This window comes from Chiloscyllium punctatum, chromosome 12 (assembly GCF_047496795.1).
Source record: "Chiloscyllium punctatum isolate Juve2018m chromosome 12, sChiPun1.3, whole genome shotgun sequence".
NCBI classification, from domain to species: domain Eukaryota; kingdom Metazoa; phylum Chordata; class Chondrichthyes; order Orectolobiformes; family Hemiscylliidae; genus Chiloscyllium; species Chiloscyllium punctatum.
Window position 1 is genome coordinate 75,654,189 of NC_092750.1, and position 22,614 is coordinate 75,676,802.

Genomic DNA, 22,614 nt, shown 5'->3' on the forward strand with positions numbered 1-22,614 from the left:
ATCATATTGAATGGCGGTGCAGGCTCGAAGGGCAGAATGGCCTACTCCTGCATCTATTGTCTATTGTCTATTGTCTATTGTCAAATCATTCATAAAAATGACAAAAAGTAGAGGACCCAGCACCGATCCTTGTGGCACTCCACTGGTAGAAAGTGAGGACTGCACATGCTGGAGATCAAAGCTGAAAATGTGTAGCTGGAAAGGTGCAGCAGGTCAGGCAGCATCCAAGGAGCAGGAGAATCGACGTTTTGGGCATGAGCCCTTCTTCAGGAATGAGCCCTTCTTCCTGAAGAAGGGCTTATGCCCGAAACGTCGATTCTCCTGCTTCTTGGATGCTGCCTGACCTGCTGCGCTTTTCCAGCAACACATTTTCGGCACTCCACTGGTCACAGTCCTGCAGTCTGAAAAACAACCCTCCACCACCACCCTCTGTCTTCTATCTTTGAGCCAGTTCTGTATCCAAATGGCTAGTTCTCCCTTTACTCAGTGAGATCTAACTTTGCTAACCAGTCTCCCATGGGGAACCTTGTCAAACGCCTTACTGAAGTCCATATGGATCACATCTACTACTCTGCCCTCATCAATCCTATTCGTTACTTCTTCAAAAAGCTCAATCAAGTTTGTGAGACATGATTTCCCACACAGAAAGCCATGTTGAATGTCCCTAATCAGTCCTTGCCTTTCCAAATACATGTACATCCTGTCCTCAGGATTCCCTCCAACAACTTGTCCACCACTGACGTCAGGCTCACTAGTCTATAGTTCCCTGGCTTGTCCTTTCCACACTTCTTAAACAGTGGCACCACATTTGCCAACCTCTAGACTTCCGGTACCTCACCTGTAACTATCGATGATACAAATATCTCAGCAAGAAGCCCAGCAATCACTTCTCTAGCTTCCCACAGAGTTCTCGGGTACACCTGATCAGGTCCTGGGGATTTATCCACCTTTAACCGTTTCAAGACATCCAGCTCTTCCTTCTCTGTAATATGAACATTTTGCAAGGTGTCACCATCCCTACATTCTATATCTTCCATATCCTTTTCCACAGTAAATACTGATGCAAAATACTCATTTAGTATCTCCCCCATTTCCTGCGGCTCCACACAAAGGCCGCCTTGCTGATCTTTGAGGGGCCCTATTTTCTCCCTAGTTACCCTTTTGTCCTTAATATATTTCTAAAAACCCTTTGGATTCTCCTTAACTCTATTTGCCAAAGCTATCTCATGTGCCCTTTTTGCCCTCCTGATTTCCCTCTTAAGTATTCTCCTAGTGCCTTTATATTCTTCTAAGGATTCACTCGATCTATCCTGTCTATACCTCACGTATGCTTCCTTCTTTTTCTTAACCAAGCCCTCAATTTCTTTAGTAATCCAGCATTCCCTATACCTGCCAGCCTTCCCTTTCACTCTGACAGGGATATACTTTCTCTGGATCCTTGTTATCTCATTCCTGAAAGCTTCCTATTTTCTAGCCGTCCCTTTACCTGCAAACATATGCCCCCAATCAAGTTCTTGCCTAATACCGTCAAAATTGGCCTTTCTCCGGTTTAAAACTTCAATTTTTAGATCTGGTCTATCCTTTTCCATTACTATTTTAAATCGAATAGAATCATGGTCGCTGGCCCCAAAGTGCTCCCCCACTGACACTTCAGTCACCTGCCCGGCGTTATTTCCCAAGAGTAGGTCAAGTTTTGCACCTTTTCTAGTAGGTACATCCACATACTGAATCAGAAAATTTTCTTGTACACACTTAACAAATTCCTCTCCATCTAAACCCTTAACACTCTGGCAGTCCCAGTCCATGTTTGGAAAGTTAAAATCCCCTTCCGTACCCACCCTATTATTCTTACGGATAGCTGAGATCTCCTTACAAATTTGTTTCTCAATTTCCCTCTGACTATTGGGGGATCTATAATATAATCCCAATAAGGTGATCATCCCTTTCTTATTTCTCTGTTCCACCCAAATAACTTCCCTGGATATATTTCCAGGAATATCCTCCCTTAGCACAGCTGTAATGCTATCCCTTATCAAAAATGCCATTCCCCCTCCTCCCTTTCTATCCTTCCTGTAGCATTTGTATCCTGGAACATTCAGCTGCCACTCCTGCCCATCCCTGAGCCATGTTTCTGTAATTGCTATGATATCCCAGTCCCATGTTCCTAACCATGCCCTGAGTTCCTATGCCTTCCCTGTTAGGCCCCTTGCATTGAAATAAATGCAGTTTAATTTAGATTAGATTAGATTACTGACGGTGTGGAAACAGGCTCTTCGGCCCAACAAGTCCACGCCAACCCTCCAAAGATCAACCCACCCAGACCCATTCCCCTTCATCTAACACTACAGGCAATTTAGCATGGTCAATTCATCTAACCTGCACATTTTTGGACTGTGGGAGGAAACCGGAGCACCTGGAGGAAACCCACGCAGACACGGGGAGAATGTGCAAACTCCACACAGACGGTTGCCTGAGGTGGGAATTGAACCCGGGTCTCTGGCGCTGTGAGGCAGCAGTGCTAACCACTGGCATGCCGCCAGACTCATAATTAGATTACTTACAGCCCCTGCTAGTATATTAGTCCTCTTCTGATTTAGATGCAATCCGTTCTTCTTGTACAGGTCACTTCTACTCCAAAAAAGATTCCAATGATCCAAAAATATGAATCCTTCTCCCATACACCAGCTCCTCAGCCATGCATTCATCTGCTCTATCCTTCTATTCCTGCCCTCACTAGCTCACTAGCTCGTAGCACCGGGAGTGTTTCAGATATTACTACTCTCGAGGACCTCCTTTTTAAATTCCTGCCTGTAATCACCCTTCAGAATCTCAATGTTTTCCCTTCTTATGTCGTTGGTTCTAATGTGGACAATGACCTCTTGCTGGCCCCTCTCCTCCTTGAGAACATTCTGCACCCTCTCTGAAACATCCTTGATCCTGGTATCAGGGAAGCAACACACCATTCTGCTTTTTCACTGCTGGCCACAGAAACGTCTGTCTGTATCTCGGACTAAACAATCCTCTAACACAATTGATCTCTTGGAACCCGATGTACCGCTTGTTGCACCAGAAACTTGCCTGTTCGTGCTATGTTCCCCTGTGAATTGATCATCTCTTACATTTTCCAAAACAGCATATCTGTTTGAAATGGGTATATCCACAAAAGACTCCTGCACTAGCTGCCTAATTCTCTTACCTTTCCTGGAGTAAACCCATCTATGTGACTGTATCTGAGACTTTCTCCACTTCCTATAACTGCCATCCATCACATACTGTTGCTGTTGCAAATTCCTCATTGCTTCTAACTGTGTCTCCAACTGCTCCATTCTATCTGATAAGATTCGCAGCTAAGAGACTTTATGACAGATATAATCTGCAGTAACCCTTAAACTCTCTTTTAAACTTTCACATCTGACAGGAAGTACATATCACTCTATTAAAGGCCATTTTTGCTCCTTCACAATCTGTAGACCCAGAAAATAACACTGTCTTATTCCTCTATGAAACACTGCCCCAGAATTAATAGTTTAATAGTTATGGCTTATATTTTAAGTGTAATCAAGAGACATATCTCAAAAAAATATATAATCAAGAAAGAACCCACCCTACTCACTACTGTAGACTTTCTGTAGGCCACTTAAAACAACAATCTGATTCCGTGCTGTGAACTTTGCCCATACAGTTCCTCCAAGATCAGTTGTGAATTTCACTGTTAGTTAATTTTCCCTGACGCACTCCGATGTCCAGCGATACATGAATTCAAACTGCAAAGTCAGTAACTCTGCAGGTACACTCTGGTGTCAGTTTTCTTTCTCTCTCTTTCTCTCTCTCTCTTTGTCTCTCTCTCTCTCTGTCTCTCTCTGTCTCTCTCTGTCTACTGCACTGACCTCACCATGTGCTTCCTTTGTCTGTTCTTCTCCCTTTTGAAACAGCTGTTGTTTTTTCAAAGTTCCAAAACAATGCAACAGCATATAAAACAGTCAATACTGCTCCTGGAATTTGAGGAAATCACCTCCAGCACCTAAAATATCTCAAAAAAGGAGCAGCTGTTACAGCCAGAAATTTTTCCTGTCCTCCATCTTGAATTACCTTGAAATAGAGGAGTTACAGGGAGATAGTCTAATTTCAGGTATGGGAAAAAGATAGATGGGTTACAGTCAGGGGACTGGAAGCGAACCAGTAGATAGTGCAGGGATCCCTGTGCTCATTCCCCTCAATAATAAGTATACCATTTTTGACACTTTTGGGCAGGTGGGGGAAGATTGATGACAAACCAGGGGAAAACAACAGTGGCCAGGTCTCTGACTCTGTGTCACAGAAGGGAAGGGGGTAGAATAGACTAGTGGTAGGAGACTCAATACTTAGAGGAATAGACAGGAGATTTGTGGTTGCAAGCGGGACTCTCGGAAAGTATGTTGCCTCCCAGGTGCCACAGTCCGGGAGGTCTCTGATCGAGTCTGTATTGAACTTGGTGCTAGGCAATGAGCTAGGCTAGATGTCAGATCTCTCGGAAGGAGAGCATTTCAGTGACAGTGACCACAATGGCCTCACCTTCTCCATAGCCGTGGAGAGGGATAGGAACAGACAGTATGGGAAGGTACTTAATTGGTGGAGGGGAAATTATACTGCTGTTAGACAGGAGCTGTCGAGTATAAATTGGGAACAATTGTTCTATGGGAAATTCACAACAGAAATGTGGAGGCTGTTTAAGGAGTACATGTTAAGGAGTGTTTGATAACTTTGTCCTGCTGAGATAGACAAGGGATGGTAAGGTGAAGGAGTCTTGGATGAAAGAGCAGGGGAGTTTGCTTCAGGTTGAGGAAGCAAGGATCTGGCATAGTCTTAGAGGATTACAGGATGAATAGGAGCAAACTCAAAAATAGACTGAGAAGAGCAAAGAGGGGACACAAAGCCTTGACGGGAAGAATTAGGGAAAACCTTAAGGTGCTCTACACTTACGTGAGGAATAATAGAGGAATCAGTGAGAAGATAGGGCCGATCAGGGATAGTGGTGAGAACTTGTGTCTGGAGTCTGAAGAGATAGCGGAGACCCAAAATGAGGTAGTTGCTTCAGTATTCACTAGAGAGAGGGACCTTGTTAATAGTGAGAACACCGTGGACCAGGTTAACAGGCTTGAACAGTTTGTTATTAAGCAAGTGAATATGCTGGAAATTCTGGGAAGCATCAGGACAGATAAGTCTCCAGGGCCGGACCAAATATATCCAAGATAACTCCGTGAAGTGAGGAATGAGATTGCTGCGCCTCTGGAGATGATCTTTGCATCAGCTGATTGGAGGTAGGAGAATGTTTTTCCTCTGTTCAAGAAATCGAATAGGGAAATCCCTGGGAATTACAGGCCAGTCAGTCTTATGTCTGTGGTAAGCAAGGTACTGGAAAGGATTCTGAGTGATAGGATTTATGACAAATTTATGACTATAGTTTGATTAAAGGTAGTCGGATGGCTTTGTGAGGGGCAGGTCATGCCTCACAAGCCTTGTTGAGGTCTTTGAGGAAGTGATGAGACAAGTTGACAAATGTCATGCAGTGGACATGGTGTATATGGATTTCAGTCAGGCATTTGATAAGGTTCCCTACAGTAGGCTCATTCCAAATGTTAGGAGGTTTGGAATACAGGGAAATTTGGCTGTCTGAATACAGAATTTGCTGGCCAAAAGAAGACAGGGAGTGGTAGTGGTCAGAAAACATTCCGCCTGGAGGTTGGTGACCAGTGGTGTCTGGCAAGGATCTGTTCTTGGGCCTTGGCTCTTTGTAGTTTTTATAAATGACTGGGATGAAGAAGTGAAAGGGTGGGTTAGTAAGTTTGTCAATTACACAAAGGTCGATGGTGTTGTACATGTTGTCAAGGGCTGTTGCAGGCTGCAGCAAGACATTGACAGGATGCAGAGATAGGCTGAGAAGAGACAGAGTTCAACTTAGATAAATGCAAAGCAATTCATTTTGGAAGGTCGAATTTGAATGCTGAATACTGGATTAAAGACAGGATTCTTCCAGTGTGGAGGAACAGCGGGATATTGGGGTCCAAGTGCATTGATCCCTCAAAGTTGCCACCCAAGTAAATAGGGTTATTAAGAAGGTGTGAAAAATGTGTTGCTGGAAAAGCGCAGCAGGTCAGACAGCATCAAAGGAGCAGGAGAATTGAAGTTTCAGGCATAAGCCTTTCTTCAGGAATGTAGAGGGAGGAGGAGAGCTGCTTCAAGGAAGGCATCCTTGCAAGAGGATTCGCAGTAGGTTGAAATCAACTAGGAGAAAGTGAGGACTGCGGATGCTGGAGATCAGAGCTGAAAAATGTGTTGCTGGAAAAGTGCAGCAGGTCAGGCAGCAGGAGAATCGACGTTTCGGGCATAAGCCCTTCTTCAGGAAGGATTTAGATGCTTTAGAGAGGGTGAGGAGGAGATTTACCAGGATGCTGCCTTGATTGGAGGGCTTGTGTTATGAAGAGAGGCTGAATGAGCTAGGGCTTTTCAAACTGGAGAGAAGAAGGAAGAGAGGTGACTTGACAAGAAGTCTACAAGGTAATGAGAGGCATGGGTGCAGTAGATAACCAGAGACTTTTCCCCAGGGCAGAAATGGCTGTCACGAGGGGTCTTTATTTTAAGGTGAGTGGGGGAAGATACAGGGTGGATGTCAGAGGTCAGTTCTTTATGCAGAGAGTGGTGAGTGTGTGGAATGCAGTGCCAGTGGTGGTAGTAGAGTCAGAGACATTAGGAACATTTAAACGACTGCTGGACAAGCACATGGACGGCAGTAATTTGAGAGATGTTTAGGTTAGGTTGATCTTAGATTAAGATAAATGCTCAGCACAACATTGTGGGCCAAAGGGCCTGTACTCTGCTGTACTGTTCTGTGTTCTATTCTCTGGCCTCAAATGGGAGTCCAGTGTGGTGTGTTGCTTCCCAGTTGCCAGAGTCCAGGATGTCTGAATGAAGCTGCAGAGCATTGTTAAGGGGGATGGTGAGCAGCCAGAAGTCATTGTGCACGTTGGCACAAATAACATAAATAGAAATAGAGATGAGGTCCTCCAGAGTGATTATAGAGAGCTAGGAAAATGATAAAAACCAGGACCTTGTTAGTGTGCCATGTGCTAGTGAGGGTAGGGGGATATGACAGTTGAATGCTTGGCTGAAGGATCAGTGCGGGGCCAGGGATTCAAAGTTTTTGATCATTGGGATCTTTTCTGCGGCAGGGTAACCTGTACAAGGTGGATGGGTTGCACCTAAACTGGAGGGTGTCCAATATCTTGGTGACCTGGTTTGCTAGTGCTGCAAGGGAGAGTTTAAACTGGCATTTGGTTGGGATCCTCAACAGGAGGCAGGCAGATGCAATGCTCCAAAGAGATACAGTAATTAGAAAAAATAAGTTGAAGAGACAAGTCAGGTTGGAACAAGACTGGGAGCAAAGAGTGCCTGTTGGATTAAATTGCATTTATTTCAATGCCGTTGGTAAGGCCAATGAACTCAGGATGTGGATAGGTATTTGGGATTGGGATATTATAGCCATTACAGAACCATGGCTGAGGGAGGGACCTGTGCCAGAATACAGGTGCTTTAGACAGGACAGGGGTGGTGGAAGGAGGGGAGGGGATGTTGCATTTTGATTAAGGTGAGTATCAGCAGTAATCAGAGATGAAATAACTGAAGGAGCATCCAGTGAGGATTTGTGGTGGAGCTATGACATGTCAAGGGGATGATGACATAATTGGGGTTGTACTATCAGCCCCCAAATAGTCAAAGGGAATGAGAGGAACAAATAAACAGGGAGGCTGGGGAGACTTGCAGGATAAATAGGGTTGCCATAGTAAGAGATTTTAGTTTTCCTAACATAAACTGAGACTGCCAGAGCGTTAAGGGCTTAGATAGGCTTATGTTTGTTAAGTGCATTCAGGAAAGTTTCCTCAAGCATTATGTAGGGGGTCCTACTCTGGAAGGGGCAAAACTCGACCTACTCTTGGGCAAAAGTGCAGGACAGGGATGGAGGTGAATGTTGGGGGAGCACTTTGGGACGAGTGACCATCGTTTTATTAATTTTAAAATAGTTATGGGCATGGAGAAGACTTGTCCACAGATTCAAGTCCTAAATTGGGGCAAGGCAAGTGTCAATGGAATTAGACAGGAGGTTGATTGGAGTAGTTTGTTTGCAGGCAAAGTGACCTCTGACAAGTGGGAAGCCTTCACAAGTGAGACAGCTGGAGTTCAAGGTCTATATATTTCTGTGAGGGTGAAGAGGAAGGTTGGCAGGAATAGACAAGATGTATTGATGCCTTGACCAGAAAAAAGGAAGTGTGGCTCAGGTATAGGGAACTAGGATCAAAGGAATCCCTGGAGGTTTATAGGGAATACAGGAGTTTACTGAAGAAAGAAATCAGAAGGGCGAAAAGAGGGCACAGGATAGCGTTGGCTGAGAATATTAGAGTGAATCCAATGATGTACTTTTTAAGTTTTTTAAAAGGTAAAAGGATAATTGGAGAGAGAATAGGACTCCTCAGGGACCAAAGTGGACATGTATATGTCAAACCGCAGGAGTTGGGTGAGGTCCTCGTTGAATATTTCTCTGCTGGTTTATGATGGTGAACGACATGAAGATTTTGGAACTTGGAGAAGTTAGCAGTGATATCTTGGGGACAGTCTGTATCACAGTCGCGAAGGTGTTGGATGTATTAGAATGTATGATGGTGGATAAATCTCCTGGTCTTGACCAGTTATATCTAAGAACACTGCAAGAGGCTAGAGAAGAAATTGCGGGGGCCCTTGCTGATATTTTTGCATCAATGTTAACCACAGGTGAGGTCCTGGACGACTGGAGGGTAGCCAGTTTTGTGCCATTCTTCAAGAAGGGCTGCAAAGAAAAGCCTGGAAATTATAGGCCAGTAAGCTGAACGTCTGTGGTGGGTAAATAGGTTGAGAAGATTCTGAGATAAAATATACATCCATTTGGAAAGACAGTATTTGATTAGGAGTAGTCAGCGTGGCTTTGTGAGTGGGAGATCATGTCTCACAAATTTGTGAGAGTTCATTGATGAAGTGACCAGGAACGTTGATGAGGCAGGACGATAGATGTAGTCTATATGGATTTCAGTAAGGCCTTTGATAAGGTTCCACATGGTAGACTGTTCTAGATGGTTAGTTCAAATGGAATCCAGGGCGAGCTCGCAAATTGGATATGAAATTGACTTGATGGTAGGTAGCAGAGGGTAATGGTAGAGGGATGTCTGTTAGACTGGTTACCTGTGTCTAGTGGAGTGCCTTAGGGGTCTGTTCTGGGCCTATTAATGTTTGTTATCTACGTCAGTGAGGGTGTTCAAAGCATGATTAGTAAGTTTGCAGATGACACTAAAATAGGCAGTATCGTGGACCGTGAGGAAGGTTATTAGAAATTGCAGCAGTAGCTTGATCAGCTGGAGAAGTGGGGCAAGAGATTGCAAATGGAGTTTGCAGTTGCTAGACTGGATAGGATTGGCGTTCACAAGGAGGAGGTATTAGCAATTCTGGAAAGTGAAAATAGAGAAGTCCCTGAGCTGAATGAGATTTACCCTAGGATTCTTGGGGAAGCCAGGGAGGAGATTGCAGAGCCTTTGGCTTTGATCTCTATGTTGTCATTGTCTTCAAGAAAAGTGCCGGAAAACTGGAGGATAGCAAATCTTGTTCCCTTGTTCAAGAAGTGGAGAAGAGGCAACCAGTGAGCCTTACTTCGGTTGTGGGTAAAGTGTTGGAAAGGGTTATAAGAGAGAGGATTTATAATCGTCTAAAAAGGAATAAGCTGATTAGGAATAGTCAACATGGTTTTATGAAGGGTGGGTGGTGCCTCTCAAACCTTATGGAGTTCTTTGAGAAGGTGACCAAACAGGTGGATGAGGGTAAAGTGGTTGATGTGGATTTCAGTAAGGCATTTGATAAGGTTCCCCATGGTAGGCTATTGCACAAAATATGGAAGTATGAGATTGAGTGTGATTTAGCGGTTTGGATGAGAAATTGGCTCACTGAAAGAAGACAGAGGGTAGTGGTTGATGGGAAATGTTCATCCTGGCATTCAGTTACTAGTGGTGTGCAGCAACGATCTGTTTTGGCGCCATTGCTATTTGTCATTTTTATAAATGACCTGGACAAGGGTGTAGAAGGATGGGTAAGTACATTTGCGGATGGCACCAAGGTTAGTAGATAGTGTATAGTCCCGAAGGATGTTGTAGGTTTCAGAGGGGCATAGATAAGCTGCAAAACTGGGCTGAGAGGTGGCAAATGGAGTTTGCCACCTCTCAAGTGATTCACTTTGGAAGGAGCAACATGAATAGAGTACTTGACTAATAGTAAGATTCTTGGTAGTGTAGATGAGCAGAAAGATCTGTGTCCATGTACATGGATCCCTGAAAGTTGCCACCCAGGTTGATAGGATTGTTAAGAAGGCAAAGTGTGGTAGCTTTTATTGTTGGAGAGATTGAGTTTTGGAGCCGTGAGGTCATGCTGCAGATGTACAAAACTCTGGTGTGGCCCCACTTGGAGTATTGTGTATAGTTAGGGTGACCGCATTATAGATTCCTTGCAGTGTGGAAACAGGTCCTTCGGCCCAACAAGTCCCCACCAACCCTCCGAAGAGTAATCTACCCAGACTCATTTCCCTACATTTACCCCTGACTAATGCACCTAACACTGTGGACCAGTGCTTGGCCAATTCACCTGACCTGCACATCTTTGGAATGTGGAAGGAAACCGAAGCACCCAGAGGAAACCCATGGGGAGAATGTGCAAACTCCACACAGTCATCCGAGGCAGGAATCAAGCCCAGGTCCCTGGCACTGTGAGGTAGCAGTGCTATCACTGAGCCACCGTGCTGCCCATAAGGCCATATAGCAAGGATGTGGAAGCTTTGGAAAGGATTCAGAGGAGATTTACTAGGATGTTGCCTGGTATGGAGGGAAGGTCTTATGAGGAAAAGCTGGAGGGACTTGAGGCTGTTATAGTATGAGAGAAGTTGATTGAGTGGCAACTTAATTGAGACATATAAGATAATCAGAGGGTTAGATAGAGTGGACAGTGAGTGCCTTTTCCGTCTGGCGTTGGCTAGCACGAGAGGACAAAGCTTTAAATTGAGGAGTGATAGATTTGTACTGAAAAATGTGTTGGTGGAAAAGCGCAGCAGGCCAGGCAGCATCAAAGGAACAGGAAGAATCGACGTTTCGGGCATCAGCCCTTCTTCAGGCAATCTTCAGGATTTCCTGAAGATGGGCTTATGCCCGAAATGTCGATTCTCCTGTTCCTTTGATGCTGCCTGGCCTGCTGCGCTTTTCCACCAACACATTTTTCAGTACAAATCTATCACTCCTCAATTTAAAGCTCTGATCTCCAGCATCTGCAGTCCTCCCTTTCTCTGAGTGATAGATAGAGGATAGATGTCAGAGGTAGTTTCTTTACTCCGAGAGTAGTAGAAGCGTGGAATGGCCTGCCTGCAACTCGCCAACTTTAAGGGCATTTAAGTGGTCATTGGATAGACATAAGGATGAAAGTGGAATAATGTAAGTTAGATGGGCTTCAGATTGGTTTTGCAGGTCTGTGCAACATGGAGGGCTGAAAGGCCTGTACTGCATGTTCTATAAGTTTAATATAGCTAAGTGTGAGGCCTTGCATTTTGGAAAGTCAAATCAAAGTTGGAGTTTCATGGTGAATGATAGGGCCTTAAGGAGTGCATTGAAACAGAGGATCTCGAAGCTCAGGTTCATAGTTCAGAAGGTGGAGTGACAGGAAGAAGGCTTTTTGCACACTGGCCTTCATCAGTCAGGGCATTGAGTAAAGAAGTAGAGAGAGTAGTGCTGGAAAAGCACAGCAGGTCAGGCAGCATCCGAGGAACAGGAAAATCGACGTTTCGGGCAAAAGCCCTTCATCAGGAAATGGGAAACGTCGATTTTTCTGCTATTCGGATGCTGCCTTACCTGCTGTGCTTTTCCAGCACCAAACTCTCGACTCTAATCTCCAGCATCTGCAGTCCTCACTTTCGCCTCATTGAGTAAAGAAGTTGGGAAGTTATGTTGCAGTTATACAGGACATTGGTGAGGTCACACTTGGAGTATTCTGTTCAGTTTGGTCACCTTGTTATAGAAAAGATGTTATTCAAAAAAAGAGTGCAGAGGAAATTTACACGAATGTTGCCCAGACTCAATGGCCTTGAGTTATAGGGAGAACTTGGACAAGCTAGAACTTTTTTCTTTAGAGTGTAGGAGACTGAGGGCAGAACTTAAGAGGTGTATAAGATCAGGAGAGGCATGGATAGGGTGAATACACTCCGTGTTTTCCCCAGGGTTGGGAAATCGCAGACTAGAGGGAGTTTGAGGTTGGAATAAAAGGGAACCTGAGGGGCAGCATTTTTACATGGAGCGTGGTACGTGTATAGAATGAGCTGCCAGTGGAAGTGGTTGAGTCGGGTACGTTAACATTTCGAAGGAATTTGGACAAATATGTGGATAGGAATGGATTAGAAGGACATGGGACAAGTGCAGGGAACTGGGGTTTGCATAGAAAGATTTTTTTGGAAATGTTTGGGCTCAAGGTCAGTCTCTGTGCTCCAGGATACTATGACTCTAAACGTGAGGTGATGCATTTGCGCAGGACAAACAAGGCAAGAGAATACATGATGAATGGTCGAACCCAGGGAAGCACCAAGGATCAGAGGGACCTTGTTGTACATATATACCAGCGCCATAAAGTTCAGGGCAGGTTCATAGATTCATACATTGCAGAAAAGGCCCACCAAGTCTGCACTGACATAACTGCTGCGAAAAGTGCACTAGTCCCAATTTCCTGCACTTGTCCCATATACTTGAATGTTATGATGTTTGAAATACTCAGCTAAATACCTTTAAAAGGTTACAAGATTTCGAGCCTCCACTACCTTCCCACGTGGTTAAATTCGATAAGAGGGCATATGATATACTTGTCTTTATTAGCCAAAGCATTGTGTTTAAGAGCAGGGAGGTGATGCTGAAATTGTATAAAATATTGTTGAGGCCTCAGCTAGAGTATTGTGTGCAGTCTGGAATCCACTTATAGAGTGCAGAGGGCATTTATCAAAGTTTTGCCTGAGCTGAAGAGTTCTGGGTAAGAAAAGTGATTAGACACATTGGAGTTGTTTTCCTTAGTGCAGAGGAAATTGAGAGGGGACATTCAGATGTATTAGTTTCTTCACCACTGATGCTCACCAGAAGCAGCATCTTCCAGATGCACTACAGAAATTCACCAACGAACTTGAGAAAGCATCTTCCAAACACATCGGCACTTCCATCTGGAAGGACAAGGGGATACATGGGAACACTGCCACCTGCAAATTTCCCTCCAAGCCACTGACCATCCTGACTTTGAAATATATGTCTGTTACTACATTGTCACTGGGTCAGAATCCTGGAATTCCCTTGCTAAGGGCATTGTGAGTCAACCTACAAGCATGTGGGCTGCAGTGGCTCAAGAAGGCAGTTCACCATCACTTTCTCAAGGGGGCAACTAGGGACTGACAATAAAAATGCTGGCCAGTCAGTGATGTCCACATCCCAGCAAGTGATTTGAAAAACAATTGAGGGCCATAGATCAGGTAGACAGGAAAAAACATTTCCACTTGATGGAGGGATCAGTGACCATCAGATGGAGTGTTATACAGCTGCCCAGACCCCTCAAAATATTTTAAGAAGGTAATCGAGACCCAAACTTATTTTAAAAGCAAATGTGAAGTGCCTGTTCCAGACTGGCCAAACTACTCAAGTTTAATGTAAACACAATATATTTAAACGCTATAGTTAAAATACAACCGAAGAAAGAGGAATCTAGATAAACTTAACAGAATAATAGATACAGTAACTGCGACTAATTAACTGTTCTAATGTAGTAACATTTCTTAATCACATTCCTGGGCAAAAAGGAAAATGCAGTCACAGATTCTCCCATGTCAGGAAGAAAAACGAAATCAAGAGAAAATTCATAGAGAAACAGCTAGGAGACATTCACTGAAGCTTCCAACTCTGTTGAGACCCCGGTAACTTCTGATGCTACTCAGAAATCCTGATCTGAGAGAGCTGGCTACACCCATGGGGCTGCATTAAAAGAAAACCAAGGCCTCCTATGCTCTTTATTAAAGTGATCTGCACTAGCCAGCTCAGTCCTAAAGAAGGATTATACCCGAAACATCGGCTCTCTTGTTCCTCAGATGCTTGAAGTGCTGTGCTTGCTCCAGCACTGTGCTTTAATAATTCTGACTCTTGAGCATCTGCAGTCTTCACTTTCTCCTAGCTCAGTATCTCTGCCTTGCAATCTCTCTTCAAAAAACACAGGACAAAAAGGCTTGATAAAGTGACAGCATCATCACAATTGATCTAAAGTAAGGGTCAGATGATTTAAAGGAGATGTAATGAGAAACCTTTTCACCCAGACGATGGTAGGAATCTGGAACTCAATGTCTGTAATAAGGGTGGGAGAGGCAGAAGCCCTCATAGTATTTAAGGAGTACTTAATATGCACTTACAACGTCAAAAGTAAAAAGAAAATGGAATTAAAACAGGTTTTGACTGGTTTGGACATGATGGGCTAAAGGGCCTTTTTCTGTGTTCTATATCAAATAAAAGTTTTAAGTAATATAGTGAAAGTATGAGGCCCCAGTACAGATCCCTAGGAGGCGTAGTCTGCTAATATGGATAGTTCCTCCATTTTTCTGCACACTATGTCTTACATTATAACCTGTCATCCACCCCAAACAAAGACTCACTCTGAACCCATCTTGCTATTTGGACCTTACCAGAAATTTTACAGACTTTCTTGTCAACAACATCCATATATGCGATCATATCCATCACATTCTCACTGGTCTTCTGTGGTCAGATTATATTTCTTAACTATGATGTTACGTGAGACTTGGAGGTAGAATAGAGAACTCTTATCAGGTTATACACGTTATGAAGTCTTATTTTCTGTTTTCTTTCAGCCCGACTAACCTGTTTGAATCAGGAGCTTTGGTGAATATTCAGCAGCCGCTAATACAGACAGACAGTGCTGGTGTCCTAATGGCTGTGGACTCAAAGGTATAGAGATCTTTTTGTCTGGTAAATATATTGAGGTTCCAATTAGGAGTCATTCTGTCGCATGATTTATGTGACACATTGATACATATATTGTGTAAGATAGAACTCTCCCTACTTTGTTGTCAGGTCATATCTTTCTTCAGATATGGTGAAAAAAGTTTGTTACATGCAATGTGTCTTTCCTGAATGAATCTGGTGCCCTTTCAGTGCAACAGCGCACTGTATTTCCACAGCATCATTGGCTTTCATTTGTATATTAATGTTATCCCAGATGTTTGAGTAACCGAAAATCATTGGGCACTTACTGGAGTTGGAGCAACTTTATCTTGCTCCTTTTCACGATTAATCTGTTTCAATGTCAACTTTTGATGGGCTGGTAAAACTGACGAGCTGTCTGCCAGATGCCCTTTGAGGGCTTTCAAAGCACACAAACTAGTTTATATTTGACTCATTTATTATAATTTGGTACAGCTCGAAAAGCAGGCAAGGATTCCCTAATATGACTAATCTGTCAGTGGAAGAGAGGTATTGTCCACAGGCTTGGAAAGGTAAAAGGATGAGATTGAGAGGGGAAGAATAAATTGCGTAGAGTTGAGATCTCAGACAGTGCAGTGATCGAGATACCCTCTTGACAGAGATTGGTAGTGGATGGAAAGTATTCTGTCTAGAGGTTGGTGACCAGTGCAGGGATCTTCTCTTGGGCTTCTGCTCTTTACAGTTTTTATGAATAACTTGGATGAAGGGTGGGTTCGTAAGTATGTCACAAGTTCTATCATTGAGCAAACCTGGCATGTAAATTCATCACAAAACCAGCCTTGAAGATTGAGAATTAGTTTGAGATCAGCAACCTTTTTTTCTGACATTGGATGTGGGCATCACTGGCGAGGCCAGTATTTATTGCCCATTCCTCGTTGCCTGGTGGACAGATCTTCCTCCTTGAAGGACATTAATGAACCTGAGGTTTTTATAAAAATCAGCACTGATTGCATGTTTGCAGTAGACATTTATTTAAAATTCCAGATTTTTGTTTTAAAATTCAGATTTCACCATTTGCCATTGTGGAATTCAAAGCCATATCTCCAGAACAGAGATCTCAAGAACTCCACTTCTCGGCCTATCTCTGCATCCTGTCAATGTCTTTTTGCAGCCTGCAGCAGCCCTCGACAACATCTACAACACCATCGACCTTTGTGTTATCGGCAAATTTACGAACCCACCCTTCCACTTCTTCATCCAAGTCATTTATAAAACTGTAAAAAGCAGAAGCCCAAGAGAAGATCCCTGCGGGACAGCACTGGTCACCAACCTCTAGACAGAATACTTTCCATCCACTACCAATCTCTGTCTTCTTTTGTCCAGCCAATTCTGTATTCAGACAGCCAGATTTCCCCGTATCCGATACCTCCTAACTTTCTGAATGAGCCTACTGTGGGGAACCTTATCAAATGCCTGACTGAAATGTTTGTGCCACATCCACTGCTCGACCTTCATCAACTTGTCTTGTTGCATCTCAAATAACTCAGTAAGGCTTGTGAGGCATGACCTGCTCCTTCACAAAGCCATGCTGACTATCTTTAATCAAACTATGTTTTTCTAAACACTCGTAAATCCTATTTCAGAGAATCCTTTCCAGAACTTTGCTTACCACAGATGTAAGTCTGACTGGTCTGTAATTCCCAGGGATTTCTTTATTCTCTTTCTTGATCTGAGGAACAACATTCACCTCCCTCCAATCAGCCTGTACTACTCCCGTGGAGAGTGAAGATGCAAAGATCCTCACCAGAGGCACAGTAATCTCATTCCTCACTTCCGGTAGAAATCTTTTGATATATCTGGTCTGACCCTGGGGACCTAATCTGTCTTGATGCTTCCCAGAATTTCCAGCACATCCATTTTCTTAACATCAGTCTGTTGAAGCCTGTTAACCTGTCCATGGCGTTCTCACTATCAACAAGATCTCTCTTGCTAGTGAATACTGAAGCAAAAAACTCATTTAGGGCCTCCCCACCTCTTCAGACTCCTGGCACAAGTTCCCTCCGCTATCCGTGATCAGCCCTACCCTCTCCCTGACAATTGTATTATTCCTCACGTAAGTGTAGAATGCCTTTGGGTTTTCCTTAATCCTTCCCACCAAAGCTTTTCCATGCCCTCTCCTTGCTCTCCTCAGTCCATTTTTGAGTTCTTTCCTATCTACCCTGTAATCCTCCAAAGCTGTGCCAGATCCTTGCTTCCTCGACCTTAAGTAGGCTTCCTTCTTCCTCTTGATGAGAAGCTCCTCTTCTCTTGTCATCCACACCTTACCATTCTTTGTCTGTCTCAGTGGGACAAAGTTATCCAACATTTGCAACATGTGCTCCTTAAACAGCCTCCATATATCTGTTGTGAGTTTCCCGTAGAACAATTGTTCCCATCTTATACTCCACAGCTTCTGTCTAATAGCAGTATAATTTCCCCTCCCCCAATTAAGTACCTTCTCATAATGTCTGTTCCTATCCCTCTCCGTGGCTACAGCAAAGGTGAGGCAGTTGTGGTCACTATCACTGAAATACTCTCCCACCGAGAGATCTGACACCTGGCTTGGGTCGTTTCCGAACACTAAATCTAATACGACCTCCCCCTCCAGTTGGCCGATCTACATTTTGAGTCAGGAATCGTTGCTGGACACACTTGACAAAATCTGTTCCATCCAGACCATCTGCTCTAAGGAGATTTCAATCAATATAGTGGAAGTTGAATTCACCCATAACAAAAACTCTGTTAAATCTGCATCTTCCCAAAGATCTGCTGTCCGTCTCTCTGCTGCTCCTTTTCTGCAGCTGTGTTGGACTCTCTAATTAGCAATGCTACTCCCCTCCTCTTTTACCCCCTCCCTGTTCTTTTTCAAAGATCTAAATCCTTTAATGTCCAGCAACCATTCCTACCCCTGTGAAATCCATGTTTCTGTTATGGCCACAACATTGTAGTTCCAAGTACTGATCCATGCTCTAAGTTCTTCATGCTTATTCCTGACACCTTGCATTGAAACAGACACACTTTAACCCATCCCTTTGCCCTATCAACTGTGTATCCTTCCTGGATTAGTGGTGCTGGAAGAGCACAGCAGTTCAGGCAGCATCCAACGAGCAGCGAAATCGACGTTTCGGGCAAAAGCCCTTCCCGAAACGTCGATTTCGCTGCTCGTTGGATGCTGCCTGAACTGCTGTCCTCTTCCAGCACCACTAATCCAGTATTTGGTTTTCAGCATCTGCAGTCATTGTTTTTACCCTGTATATCCTTCCTGACAGACTCTCTGCATTCTATTTCAGCCTGTTCAACAACTACCCTCTCCTCTGATCTATAGTTCCCACCCCCCTGCCAAACTAGTTTAAACCCTCCCTAGGTGCTCTTGCACTTCTCCCTTGCAGGACATTGGTGCCACTCCAGTTTAAGCGCAGTCCGTTGTTCATGTACTGGTCCCACCTTCTGCAGAAGGTACCCCAATGATCTACGTATCTGAAGCCCTCCCTCCTTCACCAGCCCTGTAGACATGTGTTTAGCTGCACTCACTGCCTGTTCCTCTCCTGACTATTACGTGGCATTGATAGTAATCCTGAGGTTACTACCCTGCTCATCCTGCTTTTTAGCTTCCAATCTAACTCCCTGAAATCACTTTCGATCCTCATCCCTTTTCCTAGCCATGTCATTCTGGGTTCACCATGACTTCTGGCTGCTCACCCTCTCTTCCCCCCCCTCCCCCCCACCCCGCCCCAGAATCTTGTAGACTCAATCAGAGACCTCCCGGACTGTGGCACCTGGGATGCAGCATAACTTCCGAGAGTCCCGTTCACAGATCTCCTGTCCATTCCTCTAACTATAGAGTCTCCTACCATTAGCACTTGTGTATTCTCTGCCCCGTGCTTCCCTTCTGAGCCACAGAGCCAGACTTAGTGCCAAAGACCTGGCCACTCTGGCTTTCCCCGCCTGAGCGGAATGGTAACAGGGGATCTCTGCACTGCCTGCCTGTTCCCTTTCCGTTCCCAAACTGTAACCCATCTACATTTGTCCTGTACCTGAGGTGAGACAACCTCCCTATAACTCCTCTTTATTACCCCCTCTGCCTTCCAAATGATCCGAAATTCATCGAGCTCCAGCTCCAGTTCCCTAACACAGTTTCCGAGGATGAAGTCAGTGAGGACCCTAGTGGTGACCCTTACTGCTCACATCCTACAGTAGGAACATGCAACTGCCCTAACATCCATTCCCACTGTTCTGAATTCCGAAAAAGACTTGCGATAAAACTAGTAACCTCACCGAATCAGCGCACAAACCTTTTTTTTGGTTAGCGGAGGAGGATGAGTGGGAGACACAGCCTAAGTAGTGTTTCAGGTAAAGCAACTACCCAAATATATTACCTCACTTACTCAGCAGTCCTGTGTCTGTTCCTGATCAGCGTGCACTCTGTCTATTCTCGAGATAAGGTATTAAAGGAGGAATTTACCTTCCAGGCAGCCCTCTGTCCTCGTTCTCACCACTGCTGCTACTGCTGCAAAAATGAAGGCTGCTGCTATCTTGGGGACAGTCCATATCACAATAGAGGAGGTGTTGGATGAATTTGAATTTATGTACGTGGATAAAACTTCTGGTCCTGACCAGATATATCCAAGAACCCTGCAAAGAGGTTTGGGACGAAATTGCAGGGGCACTGGCTGATATTTTTGCAGCATCATTAGCCATGAGTGAGGTCCTGGAAGACTGGAGGGTAGCGAATGTTGTACCATTATTCAAGAAGGGCTGCAAAGAAAAACCTGGGAATTATAGACTAGGTCACTTTAGCATCTGTGTTTGTAATTTACTTGAGAAGATTTTGAAATGTTCTAAGTACATACATTTAGAAAGACAGGGTTTGATTAGGAGTAGTCAGCGTGACTTTGAGAGTGGAAGATCGTGCCTTGCAAATTTGTTAGAGTTCTTTGATGAAGTGACCAGGAAGGTTGACAAAAGCAGGGCGGTAAACATAACTTGTATGGATTTCAGTGATGCTTTTGATAAGGCTCCACATGGTAGACTGCTCTGGAATGTTAGATTGCATGGAATCCAGGGCTAGCTGGCAAATTGGATACAAAATTGGCTTGATGGTCAGAAGCAGAGGGTAATGGTGGAGGGATGTTTGTTAGACTGGAGGCCTGGTGTGCCTCAGGGGTCAGTGCTGGGGCCCCTTACTGTTTGTTATCTATATTAATGATTTGGATAAGAATGTACAAGGCATGATTGGTATGTTAGCAGATAATACTAAAATAGGCAGTACCATGTACAGTGAGGAAGGTTGATCACCTGGGGAAGTGGGCCGAGAAATGGCAAATGGAGTTTAATATAAATAAGTGTGAGGTCTTGCATTTTGGAAAGTCAAATCAAGGTAGGAGTTTCATGGTGAATGGTAAGACCTTAAGGAGTTTAGTGGAACAGAGGGACCTTTGAGTTCCAGTTCACAGTTCTCTGAAAGTGGAGTCACAGGTAGACAGGGCAGTGAAGAACGGTTTTGGCACACTGGTCATCAGTCAGGGCATTGAGTATAGAAGTTGGGAATTTATGTTGCAGTTATACAGGGCCTCACTTAGAATATTGTATTCAGTTTTGGTCACTTTGTAATAGGAAGGCTGTTATTAAACTGGGAATAATGCAGAAGAAATTTACAAGGATGTTGCCAGGACCCAATGGTCTGAGTTATAGAGAGCAGTCGAACAAGCTAGGACTTTTTTCTGTAGCGTGTAGGAGACTGAGGAGGTAACCTTATAGAGGTGTATAAGATCATGAGACGCACTCTCACGATTGAGTGAATGCACTCAGTCTTTATTCCAGAGTGGGGAATCAAGGACTAGAGGGCATCAGTTTAAGGTTAGAGGGGAAGGAATAAAAGGGAATCTGAGGGACACCCTTTTTACACAGAGGGTGGTACACATATGGAATGAGCTGCCACCGAAAGTGGTTGAAGCGGGTACATTAATAATATTTCAAAAGAAGTTGGACAATTTGGAAAGGATTAGAAGGACATGGGGCAAGTGCAGGGAAATGGGGTTAGCGTGAACATACATTTTGGTCGGTGTGGACCGGTTTAGGCCAAAAGGCCTGTCTGTTGAACACTTTCAAGTTGTGAACCTTCTGTTACCACCCCACCCCCACACCGCCATTGTCCTGCCAGTCTTACTTGTGACCATTTAATCTGGACAACCATCATCCTTTCTCCCCCTGCACTCCACCCCCAAGCTATTGCATAAATGCTGTCTCCTCCACAATTCACTTCATCTCTGAAGAGTCATCGAGACTTGAAATGCTAACTTGCATTCTCTCCATGGCTGCTGCCTGACCCCCTGTGATCTCCAGCATTTTCTTGTTTTCATTTCAGGATTGACTGTGTATTCTTCTTCAGCAAGCCTATAATGTTCCTTTGTTGTGCAGTGATCCTCTGGATTGTTAGTAAACTCTGCTCAGATTGTCTGACTCAAGGTGCCTTGGTATCATAGGTACCTCTCACAGTGTGTAGATGAGTACAATGATCAGTTTCTCTGTATCTCCTTGTTTTAGGCTGAAGCAAGCCAAGGTGATTTGAGTACACTGGCTAATGTCATCACCTCACTAACAGACCTCAGCAAGGGCAAGGAGGAGTCACAGAGCCTGGGTGACTTGACAGCAATTGAAGCACTTCATAATGGAGACATCAATATCACAGAACTGCAACAAGAGGACCAGTCTACCAATGAGATTACACGGTACACAACCAACACTCAATGTGCCAGCTACCTGTAACCTCATGGCTCCCTGTCTGGGTTCTCTGAATAAAGAGCAAAACGATGACTTATCACTATTTCCACTTTAACTGATGATGTGAGTCACAATCAGTCAAAATGGCAGTCTGTGTTTTGGTTCTGGTAATCAGGGATTATTTTTGGAGTTTATTAGTGCTTGCTTCAGTAAAAGCTGTATTAGTTGTTGAGTTTCTGAAGCACCAGTGTAAAAATGAAAATCAGAACCTGTTGTACAGTGACCAGCTTACCATACAGTTTTTTCTCTCAGAAAGGAGTGTCCGCTGTCACATTTACTTATGGTGTCCCAGGGAGAATGATTGCTACTGGAATGTGTACAAGTTTATCATAGATGGTAACAAGATCTTTGGCTGCAACACTTCCTACACTCAGCTATTTTGTCAGCACTGACTTTTTAGGTTTGCATGTGAAGAATGGATGTTTAAGCAAGTTCACAGAGGCAGTATCTCCAGAAAGAAGAAGAAATAGTGAGGTCCCTGAGTCAGCGATCATTATTTACTTGTATGCAGAGATAGCTGTAACCAGGAATATACTAACCTGAATCTTGTTGTGATATCAGTGAAGTTGTCCACATCAGTGTTATCATAAATCTGGCAGCAACTTCTGTTGCCATCTGCAGGTCTATGGTGAACTATGGAAATCGTGAAGTTGATGTAGTCATACCTGCTCTTTTGCAGGCACCTTGTTGCAGGCCTCATGATAGAGTTAGTATTGAAGTATCTTTAGTGATGTGAATTTGGGTATTTGCCTGCTAA

The 22,614-nt window shown here is 44.1% G+C and overlaps 1 protein-coding gene across 7 annotated transcripts in view; it reads left to right on the forward strand.

Moving 5' to 3' along the window:
* The window catches only part of LOC140483948 (nuclear receptor subfamily 2 group C member 2-like), a 226,292-nt gene that overhangs the window by 84,412 nt on the left and 119,266 nt on the right, over window positions 1–22,614 (forward strand). For all 7 annotated transcript variants that reach the window (XM_072582812.1, XM_072582814.1, XM_072582815.1 and 4 more), the window contains 2 exons: window positions 14,966–15,062; window positions 21,621–21,805. In XM_072582812.1, coding sequence (XP_072438913.1) covers window positions 14,966–15,062; window positions 21,621–21,805 — 282 coding nt within the window. The remainder of the gene's footprint in view (window positions 1–14,965; window positions 15,063–21,620; window positions 21,806–22,614) is intronic.